General features: G+C 47.4%; 1 protein-coding gene across 1 annotated transcript; it reads left to right on the top strand.

The window, feature by feature from the left end:
* The first annotated feature begins 212 nt into the window (after positions 1-212).
* LOC122545730 (cytochrome P450 2K1-like) lies at positions 213-27858 on the top strand. Its single transcript, XM_087979692.1, has 9 exons — positions 213-680; positions 5445-5607; positions 7792-7941; positions 16064-16224; positions 17264-17437; positions 18799-18940; positions 21484-21668; positions 24293-24434; positions 26721-27858. Exons 1-9 carry the CDS (start codon positions 489-491, stop codon positions 26897-26899), a joined length of 1488 nt encoding a protein of 495 aa, XP_087835818.1. The 5' UTR covers positions 213-488; the 3' UTR covers positions 26900-27858.
* Positions 27859-27989: the final 131 nt, after the last annotated feature.

Here is a 27989-nt window from a genome sequence, read left to right on the forward strand (position 1 = left end):
TCTCCAGTTTTAAATAACCTCCCTCCCCAACCCCCCGTCTCCCTTCCCAACCCCTCCCCCATCCCTTCCACTGCTCCCTCCCACCAACTGGATTCATTCCACCCATTGACCAAATGGGTTGTACTCTCTACCTGTCTTCACCTATCCCCATTTCACCACCCTGCTCTTACCACCCCCTTTATCTGCACCCCACCCCGAACACCCACCTCCTAGTCCTGAAAAAGGGTTACACCCGAAACGTTCACCTCTCCACCTCCTGGTGTTGCCTGGCCTGCTGTGGGATTACAAGAGAGGGCAGCACCGTTTCTGTGCCAAGAAGCTCAGGTTACTGTGTACCCAAATGTTTAATGGAATTTCACAGGGAAGGTGGGGCTTAAAAACACTCGGTGAGACAAATCAGGAAAAACAGCTTGTTGTTTGCCAGTCGGGGACTGGACTGAAGGACATAACACACTCTAACGTCACTGGTGCCTGAGCACTCTGACACGATGGCTCTCCTCAAGCTCTTCCCCACAGACTACACCTTGGCCCTATCGCTGCTGGCCCTCTTTCTCTTCCTGGTCGTGTCCGTAATTCGGTGGAGAGTTCCCAGGAATTTCCCTCCCGGACCAACCCCGCTTCCTCTGATCGGAAACCTGCACCAACTGGACTTCAAAAGGCTGGACTGGTCTCTCATTGGGGTAAGTGAGAATCCTTCACTGGGGGACTGTCTGAGGGATGGGGCGGTGTGAGGGAACAGCTCCCAAGGAGAAGCTCACAGAGACCGAGAGAAACACAAACCGAAGCAGATCCCTAATCCCTGACTGAGGAATCTGTTAGCCCTGGGGGCTGTGTTCTGAGAGTCTCTGATCTCTGGTCGGACTTTAATTCTAAACAGAACGGGAGGCAGAAAAAAAACAAAGCAATTGCAAAGTTATGGCAGCTCAGAGAGTGACCAATCTGGGAAATGTTCAATTTAATGAACGTGACAGTAAAGCGAGAGCGACGCTGGACGGTGGACCGAATGGCCTCTGACCATGCTGGATTTGGTCTGAATCCTGAAGCCTATTTGAGAGCTTATCAGATCCTTACAACCAGATATTTAAAGCAGAGAGGGGATCGATATAAAATGATGGAAGAAGATTTGGGAGAATCAAAAATCTCTGGATTTTTTATTTCAGGCCATTATAACCAGATAATGACATTGTGAAAGTTCAGGAAAACACCTGAATTCACGTCCTGATCAAAAACCTGATCAAAAACCGAAGTCAGGTCAGTGCAAAGGGAAGGGACTGGTTTGTGAGAGTGAGTGTTCCTTTGAGGAATATCCCAGAGCCCATCAAATACGTGTCACAAGGGAAAGAAAAAAAAGTCTTAAAATTCAGTCCAATAATCATGAACAAAATGCGGACTGATTTTTCTTTTTGTTTTGCAAATACAATCACCGCTTCCCAACGCAATTTAAAGTGCAAGGGTCCATACCACCAGAGGGGGGGCCCCAAGGTTGGGAATGGGGTGGAGCAGGGTTGCAGGGGGAGGATTGGGAAAGCAACAGCTCTCAGGAATTTGGGACTTGGGAGATATGGCATGATTTGGAGGAGCCGGTGTTGGATTGGGGTGGACAAAGTTAAAGCTCACACAACACCAGCCAATAGCACTGCTTCTGCATCAGGTGGTTGTGGAACAAACACAGGATTTATAGCAACAGGATTGCAGTGTCATGGAGTGTCATATTTAACAAATAAAGATCCAGTCTTTCATCTTTTAGAATGACCATATTCGTTTCAGTTCTTTCATATGTAAATCCCAGAACTCCTTTTAAAGTTACATTCTCGAGGGATCTTGAATAATAGGTACCACCTCAACTCAGATAATGCATTGAAGGTGTGAGGTTAAAATCTGTCGGTGTCTCTGGTGAGAAGATTTGTAGCTCGGGTGCTTGTTGTTGTGGTTCTGTTCGCGAGCTGGGAATTTGTGTTGCAGACATTTCGTCCCCTGTCTAGGTGACATCCTCAGTGCTTGGGAGCCTCCTGTGAAGCGCTTCTGTGATGTTTCCTCCGGCATTTGTAGTGGTTTGAATCTGCCACTTCCAGTTGTCAGTTCCAGCTGTCCGTTGCAGTGGTCGGTATATTGGATCCAGGTTGATGTGCTTATTGATTGAATCTGTGGATGAGTGCCATGCCTCTAGGAATTCCCTGGCTGTTCTCTGTTTGGCTTGTCCTATAATAGTAGGGTTGTCCCAGTCGAATACTGGCCAACATTGGCCTTCTTGGTCAACGTTAAAGCCAACGTCCTGTTCCTGCAGGAGTGTGGGATACTGCACCTCAGCAGCTACAGGAGATGGTTGAGCTTGTGGGCCCATGGGCCGTCAGTGTGGTCGGGGGTCAACGATAGCCGCGCCTCCAGCCTGGGTATCCTGTTGAAAGGAGGCAACTTCACCATCTCCGAGGTTAAGGAGGTGGTGGGCGGGCGCCTCCTTGTCACCGACATCATGTACAGGAATGCTCCCCTGAGACTGATTAATGTGTACGCCCCAGTGGGTAAGAGGGAACGGCTGGCCGTCCTGCAGCAGCTTCCACTGTTGCTGGCTACGTCCAGGCCGGTCATTCTGGCCGGAGACTTCAACTGTATCATTGATGCAGATGGACGATCCGGCGGGGGGGACAGTAAACTGGACACCACGTCCAGAGCCCTGATGGACACGGTAAAAGATGCCAAGCTGCACGACGTCTTCAGCACCCCTGCAGACGGTGCGCAGCGTAGGTACAACTGGTCACGGGCAGACGGGTCTATCCGCTCAAGGATAGATTACCTGTTTATATCCCGAACGCTCTCGGTCAGATCCACCGACGTCAAGCCGGTGTTCTTCTCTGACCACTGCCTCCTGCTGGCCGACTGTCACCTACAGGACGAGCAGCGGGCTGGTAAGGGAATGTGGAAGTTGAACACCAAGCTGTTGACCCCGGGAAACATTGAGGAGCTCAAGAGGGACCACGCAGGTTGGAGAACCGTGAAGCCCCTCTTGGAGTCCCCAGCGGACTGGTGGGAAACAGTAAAAGGGAACATCAAGAGGTTCTTCATCCTCAAAGGTGTTCAGGAGGCGAGAGAGAGGTGGGGAAAACTGTCCCAGCTCCAGGAAAGTATGCAGAACCTGCTCCTGCTGCAGACGATGGGGGTGGATGTCACGGAGGACCTCAAGGAGGTGAAGGGCCAGCAAGCCATGCTCTTTGCTTCGGAGGCCTCCAAGATAATCTTCCGGTCCAGGGTCCGCTCAGTGGAGCAGGACGAGATGTGCTCACGTTTCTTCTTCCAGAAGGTGCACAAAGAGAGCTCTGTGCTCAGCAGCCTGAAGGAAGAAGGTGGCTCGCTAACGTCATCTCAGGCTGACGTCATGAGGATCAGTAAATCCTTCTATGCCAGTCTGTATGACCCGAAGCCGACCGACAGCGTGGCCTCCCAGTTGTTCCTGTCCTCTATCACGGAGGTCTTAGACGACAGAACACGGGAGAGGCTGGACCAGCCGCTATCTCTGGACGAGCTGACCAAAGCCCTTGAGTCCTTCGGAAAGAATAAAACTCCTGGAAGCGACGGCTTACCCGGTCGAGCTCTATTCCGCTCCGTGGGACTTGATTGGCCAGGACCTGCTGGAGGTGTATGTCAGTATGCTTCGGGCAGGTACCATGAGTGAATCCATGAGGAAAGGCATCATCACCATCATCTACAAGCGGAAGGGGGAGAGGGAGGAATTCAAAAATTGGAGACCAATCTCACTGTTGAATGCGGATTATAAAATTTTGTCAAACGTTATCGCCAACCGGGTCAGGTCTGCTCTGGGGTCGGTGATTCACCCTGACCAAACCTGTGCTGTACCGGGCAGGAAGATCGCTGAGAGTCTCGCACTCCTCAGGGATACGATCGCCTACGTGCAGGACAGAGGGTTGGACACCTGCCTGATCAGCCTGGACCAGGAGAAAGCCTTTGACAGGATATCACACAGGTATACGAGAGATTATCTCTCCAAAATGGGCTTTGGGGATATTTCTAACATGGGACAGGAAACAAGGTGGAGGATAAGCAGATGGATACGTGCCAGGGGATATGTCATTTGTGGGGGTGAAAGTTTGGGGGAATTAGGCTCCTCAGAGGTTAGTAACAATTCTGGAGCAGTTGAGACTTGTCCCGGCCGGATGGTTTGCACCTGAATAGAGGCTAGACCAGCGTCCTGATGGGATAGTATATTAATGTTATTGAGGAGGGTTCAGATTAATTTTTCGGAGGGGATGGGAATGAGAAGATAACACTAGAGAGGAAAATCCAGGAATTGGAAGAGACAGCTAGCAAGAGAGTGAAAAAGGTTACTTACATTCTGAGTAAGAGGAACAGCAGTAAGGTCTAAATGACCATCACTGAGCCTGCCCATGAATTCATGGAGTGTGGTCAATGATATTGGTGAGCCGCTGATGCAGATAGCCAGCCACATGGGACCATGACAACATGGAAGTAAGTTAGTGCTGAATCTACAAGGAGAAAGTATTGCTGTTCCTTCAGTGTCACTGGCTCAACAGTGGGTGTGCAAAGAGACTTGAGAGTTTGGGTGCACAGATCATTGAAATATTGTAAGTAGGTTCAGAATATAATCAAGAAAGTTGGTTGAATGTTGGCCTTCATACCTGGAATACAAAAGGATGAATAAATTATGATGCAGTTAGACAGGACCCTGGTCAGAGCCCACGTGGAGCACTGTGAGCAGGTCTGGGCTCCACACCTCAGGAAGGATGGAATGGCCTCGGAGGGAGCACAACGAAGGTTTACAGGAATAATACATGTCCTTCAGGGGTTAGGTTATGAGGAGAGATGATCCAAATAAGGCCTGCTTTCTCTTAAATTTAGAAGGATACGGGGTGATCTGATCAAAATCTTCGAGATTGTTAACATGAAAAGGGTGGATAAAGATAAACGATTTCCACTGTTTGGAGAGTCTCGAACGAAAGGACACAGTCTGGGCCAGACCGTTCGGGAGGGAGATATGAGAAAGGGTGGTAGAACACTCTTCCACAAATGGCAGTGGGTGTGGGATCAGTTATTAGTTTTCAACTTGAGGTAGATACATTTTTATGAAGCAAAACCATGAGGGGATATGGGCCAAAGGCAGGAACATGGAGTTCGGCCAAAGATCATTCATGATGTCATTGAGTTGTGGAGGGAGCTTGAGGGGCTGAATGGCCTCCTTCTGTTTCTATGTTCAACATTCTGGAATTCCTTTCCCAACACCATTGAAGGTTTACCCACCTGCACTGCAGTGGGTCAGGAAGGCAGCTCACCAACACCTTCCAGAGGGAAAATACAGATGGGCATCAAATTCTTAAGAATTGGGGATTAATATTCTTTCCTTCATTTTTCGCCCCTGACTTGTGCTACAGCTGATTAGAAATGAAACCTTAATGAAATAACTCTCTCTTTGTTAGCTTGCAGAGAAATATGGCAGTGTATTTTCAGTGGAGCTCGGCCCGCTGAAGGCAGTGGTGTTGACTGGTTACGACACAGTGAAAGACGCTCTTGTGAATCACGCTGATCAATTCAGTGGGAGGCCACACTTACCGATATATGACGCAGTTTCATTCCGAAGTGGTAATTTCCCGCTTTCATCTCTATGTTACTCTTTGGTCATTTCTGTCTTCAACTCAGCTCACCCGATCATGCTGGTTAAAGTGACACAAAATGTTCTGGAATTGAACTGTAGCCTTTTAGCCACTATTTCCCTCGATTTATAAATACCCAAGCTTCTCATTCTCAATAATCCTGGGTTAGGCCAATGTTTATCAGTGAAATGGTCCTGCTCCCCTGCCCTTTCCCTGCATCCCTGAAAAGCCTTTCCCTCGTCAGGCACTTATTCAAATCTTTTTTGAAAACTTCCATTGAATTTCCATTGATCAGGCACTTCTGATCATCACCATTCAATGTGTCTTTCACAAACCCTCTTTGTTTCTTTTGCCAATGCTATGAGCTCTGTGCCATCTGATTCTCAGTCCTCCAGCCAATGGGAAACAGTGTCTTTTCATTGACTCTGACGAGATCCCTTATGATCTTGGATATTTCCATCCAAAAGCTCACACAACCTTCTCTTCTCCAAGGTGAACAACTCCACCTTTGACAAGCGATCATCTATCATTCGTCTGATGGTGACCCTCGCTCAACCATTTCCCGACAATGTGGCGCTCAGAATTGAATACATTGCTCCACTTGAAGCCAAACAAATGTTTTATTAAATTTCAACATAATTTCCTTTGGTTTTGCTGAAGAAATACACATTTTGACAATCTGAATTCTTGCAATGTGCTAGAAAATGCCTAAGTAATGCCAACCAAAACTTGTGCTGCGTGAGAGGAGGGCTACTAGCAATTAAAATCATTACATTTCACATCCACAGAAATACATTGTGCAACTTTGGCATCTCATTCAAAACCCCAATGCGCTCGAGCTTCCTGCTGTCATATTAAATGGCAGGGATCAGATCCCGAGCTGTTAACAGACCTCACATCCCTCCCTTGGTTAAGCTGCTGTGTTGGTAGTCAGACCCTGTTACCTTCCTACTTTTTATTTCCTGCCAATTGGCCACTTGCCAATACCTTGGACCCTGTTACCTTCCTACTTTTTATTTCCTGCCAATTGGCCACTTGCCAATACCTTGCTGTTTCAAGGTACTGCACTTCTCCCTCACCTCCCTCAATATAATGGGAGTCATTGAATACCTGGGACAATCCCCTGCATCAACAATTTGACGAACTCCATAAATGTTGCTCAAGCTACAGAACATTAACCTTCACATGATATATTCGAGTTGTTCACTATTAAATCAACAAATAAAAAGGGCACATTTTACTGTGGGACAACCTTGAACATGAACTGACAAACACTGAAATTGGGAGTCATAGATCATAGAGTCATAAAACACTGAAACAGACCCTTCGGCCTAACCAGTCCATGCTGAACGTAATCCCAAACTAAACTTATCCCACTTGGTTGCACTTGGTCCACATTCCTCCAAACATTTCTTATTCGTGTACTTATCCAAATGTTTTTTTAATGTTATAACTATATCCATTTCTACCACTTCCACTGGAAGTTCATTCCACACACAAACCGCACTCTGTATAAAACAACTGCCCCCATGTCTTTTTTTAAAACCTTTCTACTCACATCTAAAGAATATGCCCCTTGCCTTGAAATCCTCCATCCCGGGGAGAAAAGACACCTGCCATTCACCTTATCCATGTCCTTCATGATTTTATAAACCTCTGCAAGGTCAGCCCTCAACCTCCCACACTCCAGTGAAAAACGTTGCAGCCTATGCAGTCTCTCCCCATACCTCAAACTCTCTAATCCCAGTAACATCCTGGTGAATCTCTTCTTAACCCCGTCCAGCTTAATAATATCCTCCCTGCAGAGGGAGACCAGAATTGGGCAGACTACATCAAAAGAGGCCACTTGGTTACAAAAATCAGAGGGAAGATGAGATTGGGTTTTACAGCTCTCATTGTCATCTGGAATGCAGTACCTGGGATGGTTCTGGAAGCAGGGTCAACAGGAACATCCAAAGGGGAATTGAGAATGACAACATCAAGAAGAATTTTGTGAAGTCAGACCAATGGGCTCACTCCCCCAAAGAGTACTCATGGATACAATGACCTTCCTCTTGGTTGTAGAATGGTGTAATTCTCAGGAAAGGAAAGGGTGTTAGAAACCTGGAGTTTGGCAGCACTCACAGCAGAACCGTGTACAATATTTGATCAGCTTTTCGTGTGTCACTTTCAGGCGTGATATTCAGTGACGGGAAGTTGTGGCGGGAGAACCGAAAGTTTGTGATCTCAGCTCTCCGAGGATTTGGTATGGGCAAGAAATCCATTGAAGACAGGATCAATGAAGAGGCCAGCTTTCTTGTCAATGTGTTTGAGAGTCACAAGGGTGAGTGCTTGGTAGGTCATGACATGCTGGGATTCATGGTTCCCTCGAAATTGACATCTACAGAAAAGATTTTCACTTGAATAAAAGATCCCAACACCATAGAGCATAGAACATAGAACATAGAACATAGAACATAGAAGAATACAGCGCAGTACAGGCCCTTTGGCCCTCGATGTTGCGCCGATCCAAGCCCACCTAACCTATACTAACCCACTATCCTCCATATACCTATCCAATGCCCGCTTAAATGCCCATAAAGAGGGAGAGTCCACCACTGCTACTGGCAGGGCATTCCATGAACTTACGACTCGCTGAGTGAAGAACCTACCCCTAACTTCAGTCCTATATCTACCCCCCCTTAATTTAAAGCTATGCCCCCTTGTAATACCCGACTCCATACGCGGGAAAAGGTTCACACTGTCAACCCTATCTAACCCCCTAATCATCTTGTACACCTCAATCAAGTCACCCCTAAACCTTCTTTTCTCTAATGAAAACAGCCCCAAGTGTCTCAGCCTTTCCTCATACGATCTTCCTTCCATACCAGGCAACATCCTGGTAAACCTCCTCTGCACCCGTTCCAGTGCCTCCACATCCTTCCTATAGTATGACGACCAAAACCGCACACAATATTCCAGATGCGGCCGCACCAGAGACTTATACAACTGCATCATGACCTCAGGACTCCGGAACTCAATTCCTCTACCAATAAAAGCCAGTATGCCATATGCCTTCCTCACCGCACTATTTACCTGGGTGGCAACTTTCAGAGATCTGTGTACATGGACACCAAGATCCCTCTGCTCATCCACACTACCAAGTATCCGACCATTAGCCCAGTACCCCATCTTTTTGTTATTCTTCCCAAAGTGAATCACCTCACACTTAGCTACATTGAATTCCATTTGCCACCTTTCTGCCCAGCTCTGCAGCTTCTCTATATCCTGCTGTAACCTGCCACATCCTTCCTCACTGTCAACAACTCCTCCGACTTTCGTATCGTACCAACTTCAAGAGAGTGTTCCAGGGCAGCATTCACATACCAAAGCTGTTGCTGCTGTGAGGATTCAGGTGTATTATTCCCCTCAATTTAACTCGGTCCTGCCTGATCAGCAGAGACTCTGCCACTTTGGTTCTTTGGTCATTGCCTCCACGTGTTGGTGACAGGCTCTCACGTATACGGCAGAGATGTGGGTGGCGAGGTACCTAGACTTGCTGAGCTACGGCAGTGGTGAGGCTCCCAGGTCAGTCACTGTTAGGGTGGCCCAATGGGGCCCTCAGGTTCCAGGTCCCAATACAACTTGGAGATGAGTGGAAAGCACCATTGTGGGATTTCTTATTTTAAAATGTGGGCTGGTCCGTGCACACCGATTCTCACAGGACACAACAGGATGTGACATTGGTGCAGTGGCAAGGGAGTTTGAAGGTAATTTGAGTCCAGACTCTGGTGTGTAAGCACGGACACAACATGGTCTGTGTCTGGTTGTCTGCTCCTGCACAAAGCTTACTGAATTACTTCCATTCCTTCAGTGTGGACGGTGGTTGCTAAAAGTTAGGTGCGATGGTGTATTAACAGCCTTTCTCATGCTCTTCCCAACTCTCGGGACAATTTAGACATTTGTTTGTTCAAACCAATGGTCCATTTCACCCCGAAGATCTGTTTGTTCCTCCTTGACCTGGTGTGACATAATTGACAGGTGAAATCACCGTCGTCCCTCTCTCTCACTGAGTAGACAGGACTGGTGCTGAGTTTAACCTTAAACATGCCTCAGGTGAGGGATGAGATTGAAAAGGTGGGACCTTTACAGCAATCACAGCCAGTGTGAGAATTGAGACCATGCTATGTGTTCAAACCTTTACACATGGCATTGGCACCGCTGACTGCCAGCAACATTTTGCCTGTGTCTAGTTGTCTCTTGAGAAGGAGATGGTGAGCTGTCTACTTGAACAATTCCAGTTCACGTGCTGTAGGTTGACCCACAATGTCCTAACGGAGGGAATTCCAGGAGTTTGATTCAGTGATGTTAAACAATGATACATTTCTTCCTCCCAACTCCAGTCTCTTCAGAGATGTAGCTTTGAATCCCATCGCTGCCAAGTCATTTTAAGCTGAAGGATTCTGCGTAACCTGAGGTGGAGAATGGGAAAAAATTGTGGCTGTAACAGCTGCTTCATATTGGAGATATTGCAGTGTTGGAGATGATTTCCTGGAATCTTTGGAGCAGTAATTACTATTTTATAAGCTGTTGCTTTGATTATTTTGGGAAGAAATCAAAACAACAATGGTTTTAAAAATGATCAAGCAAGACAAATCAGATATCACATGGAAGGTTCGAAATGGAGACATCAAACCGAAACAACTGAGCAACCCAGGAATGACCCTGTACAGCTGTGTGACCCAGCAATGACCCCGAACAGCTGTGTGAGACAGCGGTGACCCTGTACAACTGTTCTAACGGAGGGAATTCCAGGAGTTTGATTCAGTGATGTTAAACAATGATACATTTCGTCTTCCCACACTCCAGTCTCCTCAGAGATGTAGGTTTGAATCGCATTGCTGTGACCCAGCAGTCACCCTGCACAGCTGTGTTAACCCAGCAGTGACCCTGTACAGCTGTGTTACCCAGCAGTGACCCTGTACAGCTGTGTGACCCAGCAATGACCCTGTACAGCTGTGTGAGACAGCGGTGACCCTGTACAACTGTTCTAACGGAGGGAATTCCAGGAGTTTGATTCAGTGATGTTAAACAATGATACATTTCGTCTTCCCACACTCCAGTCTCCTCAGAGATGTAGGTTTGAATCCCATTGCTGTGACCCAGCAGTCACCCTGCACAGCTGTGTTACCCAGCAGTGATCCTGTACAGCTGTGTGACCCAGCAGTGATCCTGTACAGCTGTGTGACCCAGCAGTGACCCTGCACAGTTGTGTGACCCAGCAGTGACCCTGTACAGCTGTGTGACCCAGCAGTGACCCTGCACAGTTGTGTGACCCAGCAATGACCCTGTACAGCTGTGTGACCCAGCAGTGATCCTGTACAGCTGTGTGACCCAGCAGTGATCCTGCACAGCTGTGTGACCCAGCAGTGACCCTGTACAGCTGTGTGAGACAACAGTGACCCTGCACAGTTGTGTGACCCAGCAGTGACCCTGCACAGCAGTGTGACCCAGCGGTGACCCTGTACAGCTGTGAGACAGCAGTGATCCTGTACAGCTGTGTGACCCAGCAGTGACCCTGCACAGTTGTGTGACCCAGCAGTGACCCTGTACAGCTGTGTGACCCAGCAATGACCCTGTACAGCTGTGTTACCCAGCAGTGATCCTGTACAGCTGTGTGAGACAGCAGTGATCCTGTACAGCTGTGTGACCTAGCAGTGACCCTGTACAGCTGTGTGAGACAACAGTGACCCTGCACAGTTGTGTGACCCAGCGGTGACCCTGTACAGCTGTGAGACAGCAGTGATCCTGTACAGGTGTGTGACCCAGCAGTGACCCTGCACAGTTGTGTGACCCAGCAGTGACCCTGTACAGCTGTGTTACCCAGCAGTGGCCCTGTACAGCTGTGTGACCCAGCAGTGACCCTATAGAGCTGTGTAACCCAGCAGTGACCCTGTAGAGCTCTGTAACCCAGCAGTGACCCTGCACAGCAGTGTGACCCAGCAGTGACCCTGTACAGCTGTGTGACCCAGCAGTGACCCGGTAGAGCTGTGTAACCCAGCAGTGACCCTGCACAGCAGTGTGACCCAGCAGTGATCCTGTAAAGCTGTGTGGCCCAGCAGTGATCCTGGACAGCTGTGTGACCCAGCAATGACCCTGCACAGCTGTGTGACCCAGCAGTAACCCTGTACAGCTGTGTGACCCAGCAATGACCCGGTACAGCTGTGTTACCCAGCAGTGCTCCTGTACAGCTGTGTGACCCAGCAGTGATCCTGTACAGCTGTGTGAGACAGCAGTGATGCTGTACAGCTGTGTGACCAAGCAATGAACCTGCACAGCAGTTTGACCCAGCGGTGACCCTGTACAGCTGTGTTACCCAGCAGTGACCCTACACAGCAGTGTGAACCAGCGGTGACCCTGTACAGCTGTGAGACAGCAGTGATGCTGTACATCTGTGTGACCCAGCAGTGACCCTGCACAGTTGTGTGACCCAGCAGTGATCCTGTACAGCTGTGTGACCCAGCAATGACCCTGTACAGCTGTGTTATCCAGCAGTGATCCTGTACAGCTGTGTGAGACAGCAGTGATGCTGTACAGCTGTGTGACCCAGCAATGACCCGGTACAGCTGTGTTACCCAGCAGTGATCCTGTACAGCTGTGTGACCCAGCAGTGACCCTGCACAGTAGTGTGACCCAGCGGTGACCCTGTACAGCTGTGAGACAGCAATGATCCTGTACATCTGTGTGACCCAGCAGTGACCCTGCACAGTTGTGTGACCCAGCAGTGACCCTGTACAGCTGTGTGACCCAGCAATGACCCTGTACAGCTGTGTTACCCAGCAGTGTTCCTGTACAGCTGTGTGAGACAGCAGTGACCCTTCACAGCAGTGTGACCCAGCGGTGACCCTGTGCAGCCGTGTGAGACAGCAGTGATCCTGTACAGCTGTGTGACCCAGCAGTGACCCTGCACAGTTGTGTGACCCAGAAGTGACCCTGTACAGCTGTGTGACCCAGAAGTGACCCTGTACAGCTGTGTGACCCAGCAGTGACCCTGTACAGCTGTGTAACCCAGCAGTGACCCTGCACAGCAGTGTGACCTAGCAGTGATCCTGTAAAGTTGTGTGGCCCAGCAGTGACCCTGTACAGCTGTGTGACACAGCAGTGACCCTGTACAGCTGTGTAACCCAGCAGTGACCCTGCACAGCTGTGTGAGACAGCAGTGATCCTGTACAGCTGTGTGACCCAGCAATGACCCTGCATAGTTTTCTGATGCAGCAAAGCCCCTGCAGAGCTGTATGATTTTGCTAGGTAAAAACAATGACTGCAGATGCTGGAAACCAGATTCTGGATCAGTGGTGCTGGAAGAGCACAGCAATTCAGGCAGCATCCGACGAGCAGCAAAATCGACGTTTCGGGCAAAAGCCCTTCATCAGGAATAAAAGCAGAGAGCCTGAAGCGTGGAGAGATAAGCTAGAGGAGGGTGGGGGTGTGGAGAAAGTAGCATAGAGTACAATAGGTGAGTGGGGGAGGAGATGAAGGTGATAGGTTAGGGAGGAGGGTGGAGTGGATTGGTGGAAAAGGAGCTAGGCAGGTCGGACAAGTCCGGACAGGTCAAGGGGACAGTGCGGGCTGGAAGTTTGAAACTAGGATGAGGTGGGGGAAGGGGAATTGAGGAAGCTGTTGAAGTCCACATTGATGCCCTGGGGTTGAAGTGTTCCGAGGCAAAAGATGAGGCGTTCTTCCTCCAGGCGTCTGGTGGTGAGGGAGCGGCGGTGAAGGAGGCCCAGGACCTCCATGTCCTCGGCAGAGTGGGAGGGGGAGTTGAAATGTTGGGCCACAGGGCGGTTTGGTTGATTGGTGTGGGTGTCTCGGAGATGTTCCCTAAAGCGCTCTGCTAGGAGGCGGCCAGTCTCCCCAATGTAGAGGAGACCGCATCGGGAGCAACGGATACAATAAATGATATTAGTGGATGTGCAGGTAAAACTTTGATGGATGTGAATGATTTTGCTGTTTAGTATCAAATTTTTCTGGACATTGGCATTCATTCTGAGAAAAATGAACAAACAGTAAAATTCGAAGCTGACCTTTGAGAAACCATGTGGGGATCTCACAACAGGGAGCAGTGAAATGGCTAGCTTTAAAGTGTAACCTTACTGTGGTTTTTGGTAAATCTACAACAGTGAGTACAAGGGGTACTTTTGATTATATGTTTTTATTAAGATCTCTCTCTTCAATAAACTTTAATGATATAAAACATAGATACTGAATTATCCTTTTTTGAGCGGTACGACAAGGCTATTTTCTGCGTCTGTCGATTAAGGTGTAAAGATGGCTTTTAGTAGAGTGATGTGCTCTTCCTGTTGGATGTGGGAGATTGGGGAGAGTTTCCAAGTTACTGATGATTACATCTGCAGGAAGTGTGTTGTTTGCGAATTCTATTGGATTGCATGGATTGGTGAGAGTGGCAGGTTGAGGAAATGAGGAATTTACAGGAGCGAGGGGTGTGGTGGATGGCAGCTTCAGGAAGGGAGAAAAACTGCACAGACAGTCCGGTAGATGGGTTAACTCCAGGAAAGGTCGGCAGATGGTGCAGGAGTCTCCTGTGGCTATTCCATCTCAAACAAGTATGTTGTTTTGGAAAATGTAGGAGGTGGTGGGCTCTCAGGGAAATGTAGCACCAAGTTTTTAGTAGTGAGACTGGCTCTAATGTAACAAGATGGTATGTCTCCTTCAAAGTGATTTCTTGTAATTAAGAGGATTGATGTGGGCAGAGTGGTGGATGTGATCCAAATGGACTTCAGAAAGGCATTCAACAAGCTTCCGCATGGTAGACTGGTTAGCAAGGTTAGATCACATGGAATACAGAGAGAACTAGCCATTTGGATATAGAACTGGCTCAAAGGTAGAAGACAGAGGGTGGTAATGAAGGGTTGCTTTTCAGACTGGAGGCCTATGACCAGTGGAGTGCCACAAGGATCAGTGCCTGGTTCATTGATTTTTATCATTTATATAAGTGATTTGGATGTGAACACAGGAAGTATTGTTGGTATGTTTGCAGATGATGCCAAAATTGTAGGTGTTGCAGACAGCAACGAAGGTTATCTCAGAGTACTACAGGATCTTAGCGAGATGGGCCAGTGGACGAAGAGTGGCAAATAGAGGTCAATTTAAATAATGCGAGATGCTGTAGTTTGGAAAGGCAAATCAGGCAGGGCTTATGCACTTAATGGTAAGGTCCTCGGGAGTGTTGCTGAACAAAGAGACCTTGGAGGGCAGGTTCATAGTTCCTTGAAAGTGGAGTTGCAGGTAGATAGGATCATGAAGAAGGCATTTAGTATGCTTTTCTTTATTGGTAAGAGCATTGAGTATAGGAGTTGGGAAGTTATGTTGTACAGGACATTGGCTAGGCCACTTTTGGAAGATTTTGTGCAATTCAGGTCTCCCTCCTCAAGGAAGGATGTTGTGAAATGTGAAATGGTGTAGAAATGATTCACAAGGATGTTGCCAGGTTGGAGGGTTTGAGTTATAGGGAGAGGCTGAATAGGCTGGGGCTGTTTTCCCTGGAGTGTCGAAGGCTGAGGGGTGACCTCTTAGAGGCTGAGGGGTGACCTCTTAGAGGTTTATAAAATCATGAGAGGCATGGATCAGGTAAATAGACAAGGCCTTTTCGCTGGGGTAGGGGAGCTCAGAACTCGAGAGCATAGGTTTAGGGTGAGAGGGGAAAGATATAATGGACACCTAAAAGGGCAACATTTTCATGCAAAGGGGGGTACATGGATGGAATAAGCTGCCAGAGGAAGTGGTGGAGTCTGATATGGTTACAACATTTAAAATTCATCTGGACATGTGTATGAATAGGAAGGGTTTAGAGGGATATGGGCCATGTACAGGCAAAAGGCACTAGATATAGATGAATTGGATGGAATGGTCTATTTCCATGCTGTACATCTCTATGACTATGACTCATCTAAAAGCTGCAATTTTGACTTCCTGCTTCCTGATTAATCTTAAATCTTCCCAATTCTGACAAAACTCAGCAGGTCGGGGCGTATATGTGGGAGAGAAAACAGCATTAACCTTTCGAGTCCCCTTCTTCAGAACAGGAACATTGAATAGGGAACTGGACAGATTCCTGAAGAAGCAGGGAATAGAGGGATATGGAGTGTGTGGAGGCAGAAGGGTTTTAGTTCAGAAAGGTTTCATGCTTCAATACAGGCTCGATGGGCCGAAGGGCCTGTTCCAGTAATGTACTGTTGTTTGTTAAAACACTAACTCTGCTTTCTCCCCAGGGATGCTGCCAGATGTGCTGAGTTTCTCCAGCAATTTCTGTTGTCGCTTCAGATTTGCAGCCTCTGCGGTTCTTTGTTTTATGTGAGTAACTTGTGCTTTGTGAAAGAGGACAATGATTGAAGTATGATTACTACTTAGAGGCCTTTTTTGTAATGGAATTCTGTGTTTATTCACAGGTCAGCCTTTTGAAACGGCACAGATTATGTATTTGGCTGTGAGCAATATCGTCTGTTCCATCATATTTGGAGACCGTTTTGATTATAACAATGAAGTATTTATCCATCTAACAAACATGGTTAATGAGAACACGAGACTGTTGGGAACAGCTCCAATACATGTAATTGTCGTTTTGTGGTATTGTACTCAGGCTGAGTGTTGAGGTCATTTGCAATTTGGTGTGTGTGACGGTTTCCACATCTGACTTGTTACAGGTTGAAGACTCTTGTTAACATTGTGTCTCAGCCATAAATGCTGATATGTGAGACAGGCTTACGTGGGCTAAATTGGAAAACTTTTGGTCAGAAAATAAACGTGGAAATCTATTTTAAAATAAAGCAAAGAACTGCAGCAATGCTGGCAATCAGAAAATGGTTGGGAAGTTGCTGGAAAGACCCAGGAGGTCTGGTAGTCTCTGAGGAGAGAAAGTTTCAGGTCCAATGGCTCTCCTTCAGCACTGACAAAATTAACCTGGCCTGGCACTGAATGTGTTGTCACCGTAATGAGTTTTCTCAACTCATTTAGAATGAAGTGAGGCATTTTATAGAATCACAGAAAGATTCCCCGAAGTGGAATCATTCTCCCACACTCTTGATATGGAGAGGGAGTGGGTGTGGGGGTGTTTGGGGGGGTGGGGGGTGGGGGGGGGGGTAATGCTTTCAAGAGATGTGATTCCCTCAGCTTCCCACATGAAGGAAAATGATGCAAGTGACATCAACCTGGGGGAGCCGGGTTCAAATCCTGCTGTGGTGGATGGCAGAATTTCAATTCGCTTTAACAATACAAATCTGGATTTAAGAGTATAATGATGAATATAATTGGCAAGAAAAGCCCAGCTGGTCCACTAATTTGGAGGAAATCTGCTGTCCTTACTTGGTCTGACCTGTATCTGAGTTTTGGAATCCATATGTAACAGATGATAGCTGATAGGTCACCCATTCTGGATGAGAGCTAAAGCATTCAAACTAAAGCTGTAAATTTGGAGGGTTTATGGGTTGGGGTGGGGGCACTGAGGAGAGGAGAGGAAGTGCGGTGTTGCCATGACAATCTCCTATCTCCCATGAAGCATCACTGAATGTAAGTAGTTGCTGCACTGACCGTGGACGAGCAATCACTGGATCCTCCAAAGGCCTGATCCTTATGTTTTTGTTCCAATCCAGCTGTCCAACTCTTTCCCATCTCTGGGATTTCTGATTCCGAGCCGCAGGAAGATTATTCAAAATCTCGTGAAGGTGCATGAAATCTTTGAAGATTTCTTCAAAGCTGCCAAAGAGACGTTGAGCGAGAACAGCATCCAGACACTCAGCGAGGCCTTAATTCTGAGGCATCAGCAGGTACAGTGACACACCTCTTCAGCACTAAGGGGAATCTCCCCAGATTTCAGACTCCACACCAGGACTTTGTGGGTTTTGATGGAGGAAGATTCTGTGTCAAACATCTGTTAAAATGTCGCTCAGTGCTGCCCCTCGTTTCTGGATACAACTACGAATGTGTAGCTTCAAGCGCTCACTATATCTGATTATTTATCTCATCGTAGTGCTCATGACATCATGTGGATGCTCAATGTGTCCAGAATATAGCATTGATGGTGTGTGAGCTTCAAGCTTGCAAAAGTCAACACGGAAAGTCTCATGAGTAATATAACTGAGGAGAGGTCTTTCCTAATTTTACACATTATTTTCCCCGAACACTGCCCTTGAAATTACACCTAGATCTGTTGTTCAGTGCTTTGGAGCCACACTATTCTCATTTTGACTAGGAAATCAATCTCTTTAATGAATTTAAACCCCACATTCATTAAGTCCTGCCCCTTCATCTCTGCTTAGCTGCCAGAGTGGATTGAAACCTAATGGTGAACTCAGACAGGAGAGGCAACTTTCATTCAGAGAATTGGAGGGTGATACAGCAGAGGGAAAGGTCGCTCGGCCCATCATATCGATAGCTGCTCCCTGGTAGAGCTATCCCACTCCCCTATTCTTTCTCCACTGCCTTGTCACTTTTTTCCCTTCAAGTATATCCCCGACTCTCGTGTGAATGTAGCTTTGTGTCTGTGTCAGGAATTCCAGTCACTCAGCATCGCATTGCTGTAGAGTGCTCCTTGTTGCCCCCTCCTACTGGACTTGTCCCTGACCCACCCTGCTCCTGCAATCAGTCTCTCCTTACTTATCCAGTCAAAACCATTCATGATTTCCAACGGTTCTATCGAATCTCCCCTTGATCTTCTCCCCTTCAGTAAATCTGCCCTGCACTCACGCCCCAGCATTGACATTTTCCCAAAAGTGTGACACCAGAACTGGATGCAATATTCCAGCTGAGGCCTTACCAGATTTTTATATATATTTGTATATAAAACAGAATGGTGTGGGTTAACTTCCTGATGTACGTACTCAGTCCAACAAAAGCTGTAAAGTTGCTTTAAAGGACTTCTCGACCTGTCCCTCCACCTTCAAATTGGTGAAGTCTATTGCCTCCCCAAAGCCTGACCATGAGTGAGTGTATTTCTCCTCCCTCCACTTCCCATTTCCCTGCATTGTATTCCATCTGCCAAGTCTGTCATTGTCATCGTGACGTTCATGACCAGAGGCTGGAAGGATCACTATCCTCGGGCACACAGACCCCTGTCCAGACATTTATGGAGCTGAATATTTTCCTGAAGGAGGCGACACACTCTCCTTTGTTTCATTTTGTCTTGAAGGAGCTGGGAGGTGAAGATTTAGAGAGTAAGAAAAAGGATATTGTGGTTACAATCGCTGACCTGTTTGGTGCTGGCACAGAAACCACCGCCACTACCCTCTGCTGGGGACTTCTTCTGATGGTAAACTACCCAGAAATCCAGAGTAAGGAATCCTTCACTCTGTGTTTGTTAGTTTGGTGGTTGTGCCTAAATTGGCATCTGAATCTAATATAATATTGTTGCTTGTATAATTGTATCTTGTTGCTTGTAATGTATATAGATGGTTGGGAGGGGAATGCAGACATGGTCTGATTGATGCGTTTGTGGATGACACACAGTTCAGGGGTGCTGTGGATGGTGAGGAGGATTGTCAGAGGATACAGCAGGATAGAGATTGGTTGGAGAGTTGGGTGGAGAAATGGCAGATGGAGTTTAATCCAGACAAATGGAAGGTGATGCATTTCGGGAGATCGAATGCAGGAGGGAAGTACTGCATACAGTAAATGGCAGAAACCTTCGTAGCACCAACATACCGAGGCATTTGGTCCCTGAAAGTGACAACACAAGTCGATAAGGAGGTCAAGAAGACATCTGGACGTGCTTGCCTTCACTAGTCAGGGATAGAGGATGAATAATTATCAAGTCATGTGGCAGTGGTGTGGTACTTTAGTGAGGCCACATTTGGAATATTGTGTACAGTTCTGGTCGCCACACGACCAGAAGGATGTGGAGGCTTTGGAGAGGGTTCAGAAATGGTTGATAAGGATGTTGCCTGGTGTAGAGGGCATTAGCCATGAGGAGACAGTGGAAAAACCCAGTTGTTTTCACTATAATTTCAAAGGATGAGGGGTGACCTGATAGATGTTTACAAATTATGAGAGGCATGGATAGATGGAGTCCTTAATGACAGTTCCTGGGTGACATCAATTTAAGGTAAAAGGGGGTAAGTTTAACAAAAATATGAGAGCCAAATGTTTTTTACCCAGAGGGTGGTAAGTGCCTGGAGGAGGTGGTGGAGGTGGAGACAATAGTAACGTTTAAGAGACATCTTGACAATTGAGGAACAGGCAGGGAATAGAGGGATACTGACCACGTAGAGGCAAAAGGGTTTTAGTTAGAAAGGCATCACGTGTCAGCACAGTCTTGTTGGGCCGAAGGGCCTGTTCCTGGGCTCTACTCTCCTTTGTTTTGTTTTAGTCAGTCCTTTATGTTCCCTGAGGGAGGTTAGTTCCTGTCATGAGTGTCTTGGCACGTGGCATTTCATATCTACATCTGGTGCTCAAACCCACCCTCCCCTCAGGGTAAAATACTGACCCCTGTAAGAATCTGATTGAGAATAAGACAAGACATTGTCAGTCAGGAACCCAGTGACCATCAAGAGCAATACTGAAACAGCTCTGGGCTCAGCACGATATTGGCCATCTCAATCAGAAGCCTCTCCAATGGTTGGGATTAGAAAGAGCTGATCATTAGTGAGCCAGCAAGTGGAGTCTTCCTGAGCTTGAGCCCAAGGTGACACCTCTGGGCACAGAGGAGACAACTTTCATTGCAGGTTCCGGGATGATTCCCAGGGTGACGTTCAGAAAGACACAAAATCAATATTGACACATCTCATCAATCCACATTTTAAATTCTGTATTTGATTTCTGCCCTGGAATTGGAGCACAAAAACTTTATTAAACACCAGAGAAAGTGCTAGACCTGGGAGTGCAGGTTTGAAAGAGAGCAGAGCTTTCACCTGTTGACAGTGTGGCACAGTCATACTCCTGCATCTACACACCAATCCCACTAGGTGGAGCCTTGCAGTCCAGCACTGAGCTCCATACCTGGATCGATGTTCGGAGAATTATCCAATTTATCACAATTTTCCTGAGTTTAAGCCCAGGTGAACACCCCAGTAGCTGCACAGTGAACACTCCAATCTTGTGGATCGTTGTGGTCAAGGGGAACCAACAGCATGGAATGTGGAGACAGAGCATTGATAAGCCTCGAACAAGTTGTATCCAAGACCTCTCTCGCTCTCTGACAGAGAGACAAAGCCTCCCTCAGGGACATCGGGAATCCAACAGAATTGGCTGATCCTCTGTCAGTCTGATTCACTTGGGTAAATAATTACCTCACTGTCTGATTCCCAATTGGACTGAAGGCAAGAAGGCTTTATGTAGGTTGAGGTGAAGAGTTATCCCAATAAACAGGTCACTGCAGAGGGGATGGGCCACTTGGATTGATTTGTTATACTTTCGATCTAGGTTGAGGGGGGAATACTCTGGGGATGGCCCTAAAATGTCCCTCCTGGGATCATCCTGCCCCTGCCGGGTTTCCTGCCCAGCACTTTGTTTGTGGAAATTATGACACTCGACAAATCAGCACCTTCAATCGGTACCTTCTCAAGGGTAATAAATATGAATAGTGGCATGGAATTATTTTAAATAGATTGTCAAATTGTCCTCCGTAGTGAACAATAAAAATTTACCTTGGAGGTTAGCACACAGTGGGTGGTATCACATCAGCTGTGTGTTTGGGGCAGTTTGATGTTTATGCCTGTCAGAGTTGATGAAGTAAAGTATTGAGAGGGGAATGTACTGGCAATGGAACTGATCGAGCCCATTCCGTGTCACTCAACAACACAAAGTTCTCCACTTCAGTTCAGTCTGCTGTAAACTGTTTCCCTCCATCCAAAGATCTTTACCTTTTTGCCTATTTCAGGGAAAGTTCAAGATGAAATTGATCGGGTGATAGGAGCTGGTCGCTTCCCGAGGACAGAAGACCAGAGACACATGCCCTACACTGAGGCTGTGATTCACGAAATCCAGAGGTTTGCCAACATTGTCCCGAACCTTGCTCATTCGACAACCAAGGACACGCATTTCAGAGGGTATTTCCTTCCAAAGGTATCAGAGATACAAGGCTTACTTTTCACAATTTGTGCCACTTGGAGCATTGTTCGAGACAAAAGAAACTGCAGATGCTGGAAACCAAAATAAACAAACAGGAGGCTGGAAGGACACAGCAAGTCAGGCAGCACCAGGAGGTGGGGAAGTGGGCGTTTCGGGTGTAACCCTTCTTCAGGACTGGGGGTGGGGGTGAGGGGATAGGGTGGGGGAGGGGGTCAGATTGGTGAGGTAGGAATAGGTGAACACAGGGAGAGGGCACGATCTGGTTGGTCGATGGAAAGAATGTATCCAGTTGCTAAAAGGAAGGAAGGGTCAATCTTAGGAATGGAAGGGAGGGGGAGGAGCTGGGAAGGGAGTCAGGGGATGGAGAGGGAGGTTATTTGAAATTGAAGAACTCAACGATGAGTCCTCCTGGCCGTAAGCTGCCCAGGCAGAAGATGAGGTGTTGTTCCTCCAACTTGTGGTCTGGCAATGGTAAAGGTTGAGGATGATCATATTGGAGAGGGAATGGGAAGGGTTATTAAAATGGACAGTGACTGGGAGGTCAGGTCGGCACCTGTGGGCCCGGCTGAGATGTTCAGTGAACAGTTCCTTAAGTTTACATTTGGCCTCCCCAGTGTAGAGAAGACCACATTGGGAGGACCTGATACAGTAAACTTGGTTGGAAGTGAGGCAGGTGAACCTCTGACTGACCTGGAAGGACTGTTTGGTGCCCTGGAGGGAGGTGAGGAAAGTGGTGTACCAGCAGGTTTTGCACCTTTTCCGGCTGCAGGGGAGGTACCATGGGTTGGATGTGGGGTGATGGGGAGATGTTGGTGGGAGAGTGGCACAAATCAAGGACTGTTGAAGGGAACGGTTTTTTCCTGAGGGCAGAGATGGGTGGGGAGGGGGAGATGTTCTTGGGGTTGGGTCTAGTTGGAGTTGGCCAACCTGACCTCCCAACCACCACCTATTTCAATTCCCCTTCCCATACCCTCTCCGACATGTCCATTATCCTCCGCCTCAACATTGAACTCTCCAATTTCAAACAACCTCCCTTCCCAGACCCTCCCCCTCTCTTCCACTGCTCCCTGCCACCCGGCCCACTTCCTACCCAAAACCCTCCCCCACATCCCCCCCCCCACCTTTATCTGCAGCTCCCCTCACCCCCACCCCAGTCCTGAAGAAGGGTTCTACTTGGAACATTGTCACCATGGTAATAATATTATGGTACTTTCTGAATAAATACAGGAACTGAGTTAGAAGGGAAACAAATTAAAAGGGGGAATTTCAATGTTGAGAATTGCTAATAAAAAAATCACATAGAAGGTTCCCATCACACAACCTCAATGGTGAAAAATGAGGCCATTTCTCCCATCTTATCTGTACTAGCTCTCTTTAGCATTTTGACAGAACCAAACGTCTGCCTTTCCCCCATAAGCCATTGGTCCTATTGAAATAATCATCAAGTGCTCTCCTGAATTTTTTTTATTATTTCAAAAATATACTTTATTCATAAAATAATTTGATGGTCTGTACAGTTGGTCATGCCATACATATGTAAACATGTACATACAGAGATCAGAATTTATCATTTTGTACATTTTTCTGTACATTTTTCAATCATATGCCCATATAATTAGCTGAGGCGTCAGCAGAGCCCAAATGACTGCATGGGCCCCCTGTTCTTCGTTAGGCAGGCAGACTTTACACAGTGGTCTTTCCCCACCACGCCTTGGCAGCAGCTGCCCCAAGCTTCAGCGCGTCCCTCAACACGTAATCCTGGACCTTGGAATGTGTCAGTCTGCAACACTCAGTCGGGGTCAACTCCTTCAGCTGGAAGATCAGCAGGTTTCGGACCGCCCAGAGAGCGTCCTTCACCGAGTTGATGATCCTCCAGGCACAGTTGATGTTCGTCTCGCTGTGCGTCCCGGACCCTGCCTTGACCATACTTCATTCCAAACCCAGTCACGAACTGTGGGAAGAGGTTTGATTTTAAATCTCACCTCACATTTGTGTTTTTTAAAATGCGTCAAATCGCACCTCACACATGCTTTTTTTCAAAATGTGGTTAAAATGTGCCATCTGACTCTCAATCCTGTTACAAACACTTTGCACTCATCAATGAAAAGGGTAACATTATTGTTAATGAATGAGAGGAGAGTGCTGATTGGTTGGCTCTGATTAGCAGAGATCAAAGCAAATGCACCAGTTAATGATGACTGGCGCTTAACTGCCAAGCTCTGTTTAAGTTTTAAACTGGGCAGGTTGACTATGATTGCCCTGAAGAGTGAACTGGATAAAGGCAGTCACCTATTTTATTGAATTGAACAGGCACAATCTATGTACGTGTTCCTTCTGTCAGCAAACAGCAGGGCCCTGTGCACTAATCTACCCAGCCTCCACTGCAGGTAATTATGTCCCACTGCAGGCCAAACAGCAATTTGGATTTTAGGAATTGAGTTTCTTTAATCGTGGGGAAGAGCCGCTACATTTGACAATAAGGTGGAGTCGGTTATAACCTGAGGTATCTAGTGAAACTAACAGGATCAAGGATAAAACTGGGTTTTCCACATCCTGCATGACTCACTCTCCATTAAACACAGGCACAGTAACACATTCAGGCTTTCTGTGTTTTTCAGGGAACGTACGTTATTCTTTTACTGACCTCGGTGCTGTACGATAAAACCCAATGGGAAAAGCCCCACCAGTTTAACCCGGCTCACTTCCTGGATGCTGATGGGAATTTTGTGAAGAGAGACGCCTTCATGCCTTTCTCTGCAGGTAACCGGTTGTAAAAGGGGCCATGTGTTCCGTGACTAAAATATTCCCATTTCTGAAGTGAGGCAACTGACTGTGGAGAGCCAGCTCTGATTTGAACTGGGAGCAAGCTCCAAAATGTCACCATTGGTTGAGCTCCCCCATTTGGCTGTTACTTCATCCACGGTATGTGGGTGTCACTGGCTAGGCCCAGGATTTATTGCCCCTGCCCAAGTCGCCCCTTGAGAAGGTGGTGGTGAGCTGGTGTCTTGACCCACTGCAGTCCGTGCGCTGGAGACCAATGCTGTTAGGGAGGGAACTCCACGATTCTGAGCCAGCGACACTGAAGGAATGGGGAGATGAAAAAGGCAGGCCAGTGGATGTGAAGAATGTGGAATGAGCCATAATCCTATTGAATGGCAGAACAGTCTCGAGGGGCCGAATGGTCTGCTCCAGTTCTTATTTCTCGTGGTCTTAAGGTCAGGATGGTGAGTGGCTCGGAGGGACTGTAGTGTTTCAAGAAGCCAGCTCACCACCACCTTCCCAACGGGAAAAATCGGGAATGGGCAATAAGTGCTGGGCCCAGACAGTGACGTTCATGTTCCATGAGTGAATAAGGAAAAGGGAAGTTAAATTCAAAGGCTATGACCAGTAATGTCAATTAATTCAGCTCAGGAGGTGCCACAGGTCCTGCGATCCCATAGGGGTTTGGTGGGACCACACTCAGTCACAGTTTTGGTCTCTCCACCCAAGGAAGGGTAAAGTTACCTTAGAGAGAGTCACTAAACTGACTCCTGGAACAGGGTCTCGGTGCTCTATTCCTTAAAGACATTGAAATAAGGATAATTCTTCAGGCCTGGAGAGGGGATGTGTCATAGAGTCATAGAGATGTACAGCATTGAAACAGACCCTTCGGTCCAACCCGTCCATGCCGACCAGGTATCCCAATCCAATCTCGTCCCACCTGCCAGCACCCGGCCCATATCCCTCCAATCCCTTCCTATTCATATACCCATCCAAATGCTACTTAAATGTTGCAATTGTACCAGCCTCTACCACATCATCTGGCAGCTCATTCCGTACATGCATCACCCTCTGGGTGAAAAGGTTGCCCCTTAGGTCCCTTTTATATCTTTCCCTTCTCACCCTAAACCTATGCCCTCTAGTTCTGAACTCCCTGACCCCATGGAAAAGACTTTGCCTATTTACCCTATCCATGCCCCTCATAATTTTGTAAACCTCTATAAGGTCAACCCTCAGCCTCCAACGCTCCAGGGAAAACAGCCCCAGCCTGTTCAGCCTCTCCCTATAGCTCAAATCCTCCAACCCTGGCAACATCCTTGTAAATCTTTTCTGAGCCCTTTCAAGTTCCACAACATCTTTCTGATAGGAAGGAGACCAGAATTGCACGCAATATTCCAACAGTGGCCTCACCAAATCCTGTACAGCTACCAACATGACCTCCCGACTCCTGTACTCAATACTCTGACCAATAAAGGAAAGCATAACAAACGCCTTCTTCACTATCCTATCTACCTGTGACTCCACTTTCAAGGAGTTATGAACCTGCACTCCAAGGTCTCTTTGTTCAGCAACACTCCCTAGAACCTTATTATTAAGTATATAAGTCCTGCTAAGATTTGCTTTCCCAAAATGCAGCACCTCGCATTTATCTGAATTAAACTCCATCATTTCTGTTCAATGGACAGCCTCACAGTAAAGGAGTGTCCATTTCGGATGGGGAGAGGACAATGTTCTCTCACTCAGAGTGGGGTGTGTTTTTGGAATTCCCTGCCCTGAGGGTCTGTGGATGTTCAGTCATTGAGTAGATTCAGGACCGAGTAATTGGATCTGAATTAAATGGATAGGAGTGGGGAAGGTTTGGGAAGGTGGGGTGGAGGGAGCAGATCAGCCAGGTTCTTATTGAATGAGCAGAGCATGAAGGGCCGAATGTACTCCCAGCTGTTCGAGTTCTGTCTGAACAGGGATGGAGAGACACACTGTGGGAATGGAATTGCTCTCAGTTGGTGACCATTGGGATGGTTTCAGCGATGGGGGTTTGGAAGATGTTGGTCTATGAACGGACTGTGTGTGTGTCTGTGTGTGTGTATATGTGTCTGTGTGTGTGTGTCTGTGTGTGTGTGTCTGTGTGTGTGTGTGTGTGTCTGTGTGTGTGTCTGTGTGTGTGTGTGTCTGTGTGTGTGTGTGTGTGTATGTATGTGTGTCTGTGTGTGTGTGTGTGTGTGTGTGTGTCTGTGTCTGTGTCTGTGTATGTGGGTGAGGTACTGACCGTCCCCTGTTCTTTTTCAGGTCACAGGGTGTGCGCTGGTGAGGCACTGGCTAAAGTGGAGCTTTTCCTGTTCTTCACCACCCTGCTGCAGAAGTTCCACTTCCAGGCCCCACCAGGCGTGACAGACCTGGACACCAGCCCGAGAACCGGCTTAGTGTCCAACCCGAAACCCCACCGGGTTTGTGCTGTGTCTCGCTGATGGGACCCAGCGACAGGCCCAGTCGGTCTTTCACTGCTGGCTTTATAAAGGTGGGAGCTGCAGCACAAAGTGTGAGGCAGCACCAGAACCGGATTACCCTGTCTCTATGTGACGTGGCACACAATCATTTACTCTCCGTACAAATCTATATCGTCCCACCTTCACTTCTGTAACGATAATGTTTCCAGGGAATCAACTGAGAATGTTCTCCCATTACAAAAGGAGGCAGGCATTTCATTGAGGGTTTGAATGCTCTTTGCAAATTAACTCAGACCCCATTCCAAACCTGTCTGACTGATTCATTTTGAGGTGAATCCTTGCTTTTTGGAGCATTACATTCATTGAGGTATTTGTACTGATGCATTGCAATGACTGAATGATTAAACCATGTTCCCGAATCTTGCAATAATTCACATTTCTCTCTGAATTGTTTGTTTGGGAGGTTTCACACAGCCTAGTCAGACTGGTCGGTCTAGTTCCATACAAACCTAATTGTGTAAAAACTATCAGATTAAAATGAATAACTGAATGGTTTAACCATGTTCACTATTAGAGTCGTACAGTCATAGAGATGTACAGCACAGAAACAGGCCCTTCAGTCCACCTTGTCTATGCTGACCAGATATCCCAACCTAATCTATTACCTTTTGCCCACACTTGGTCCATATCCCTCCAAACCCTTCCTATTCATACACCCATCCAGATGCCTTTTAAAGGTTGTAATTGTACCAGCCTCCACCACTTCCTCTGGCAGCTCATTCCATACACTCAACAGTCTCTATGTGAAAAAATTGTCCCTCAAGTCCCTTTTAAATCTTGCCCCTCTGACAGTAAACCTAAACCCCTCGCGTTTTAGACTCCCTACCTTGCGGAAACTACATTGGCTGTTCACCCTCTCCATATCCTTCACGGTTTTTGTAAACCCCTAGAAGGTCACCCCTCAGCCTCCGACACTCCAGTAAAACCAGCCCCAGCCTATGCAGCCTCTCCCTGTCGCTCAAATCCTCCAATCCTGGCAGCATCCTTGTAAATCTTTTCTGAACCCTTTCAAGTTTCACAACATCCTTCCGATAGCAGGGAGACCAGAACT

This window comes from Chiloscyllium plagiosum, unplaced genomic scaffold (genome assembly GCF_037043375.1).
Source record: "Chiloscyllium plagiosum isolate Xiang-an unplaced genomic scaffold, Cpla_swu_hap1 HiC_scaffold_35, whole genome shotgun sequence".
NCBI classification, from domain to species: domain Eukaryota; kingdom Metazoa; phylum Chordata; class Chondrichthyes; order Orectolobiformes; family Hemiscylliidae; genus Chiloscyllium; species Chiloscyllium plagiosum.

Coding starts and splice junctions, on each gene's coding strand:
- LOC122545730 (XM_087979692.1), top strand. CDS start 489: ATGGCTCTCCTCAAGCTCTTCCCCACAGACTACACCTTGGCCCTATCG. Junction 681..5,444: donor TGGACTGGTCTCTCATTGGG/GTAAGTGAGAAT, acceptor TCTCTTTGTTAG/CTTGCAGAGAAATATGGCAG. Junction 24,435..26,720: donor CTTCATGCCTTTCTCTGCAG/GTAACCGGTTGT, acceptor GTTCTTTTTCAG/GTCACAGGGTGTGCGCTGGT.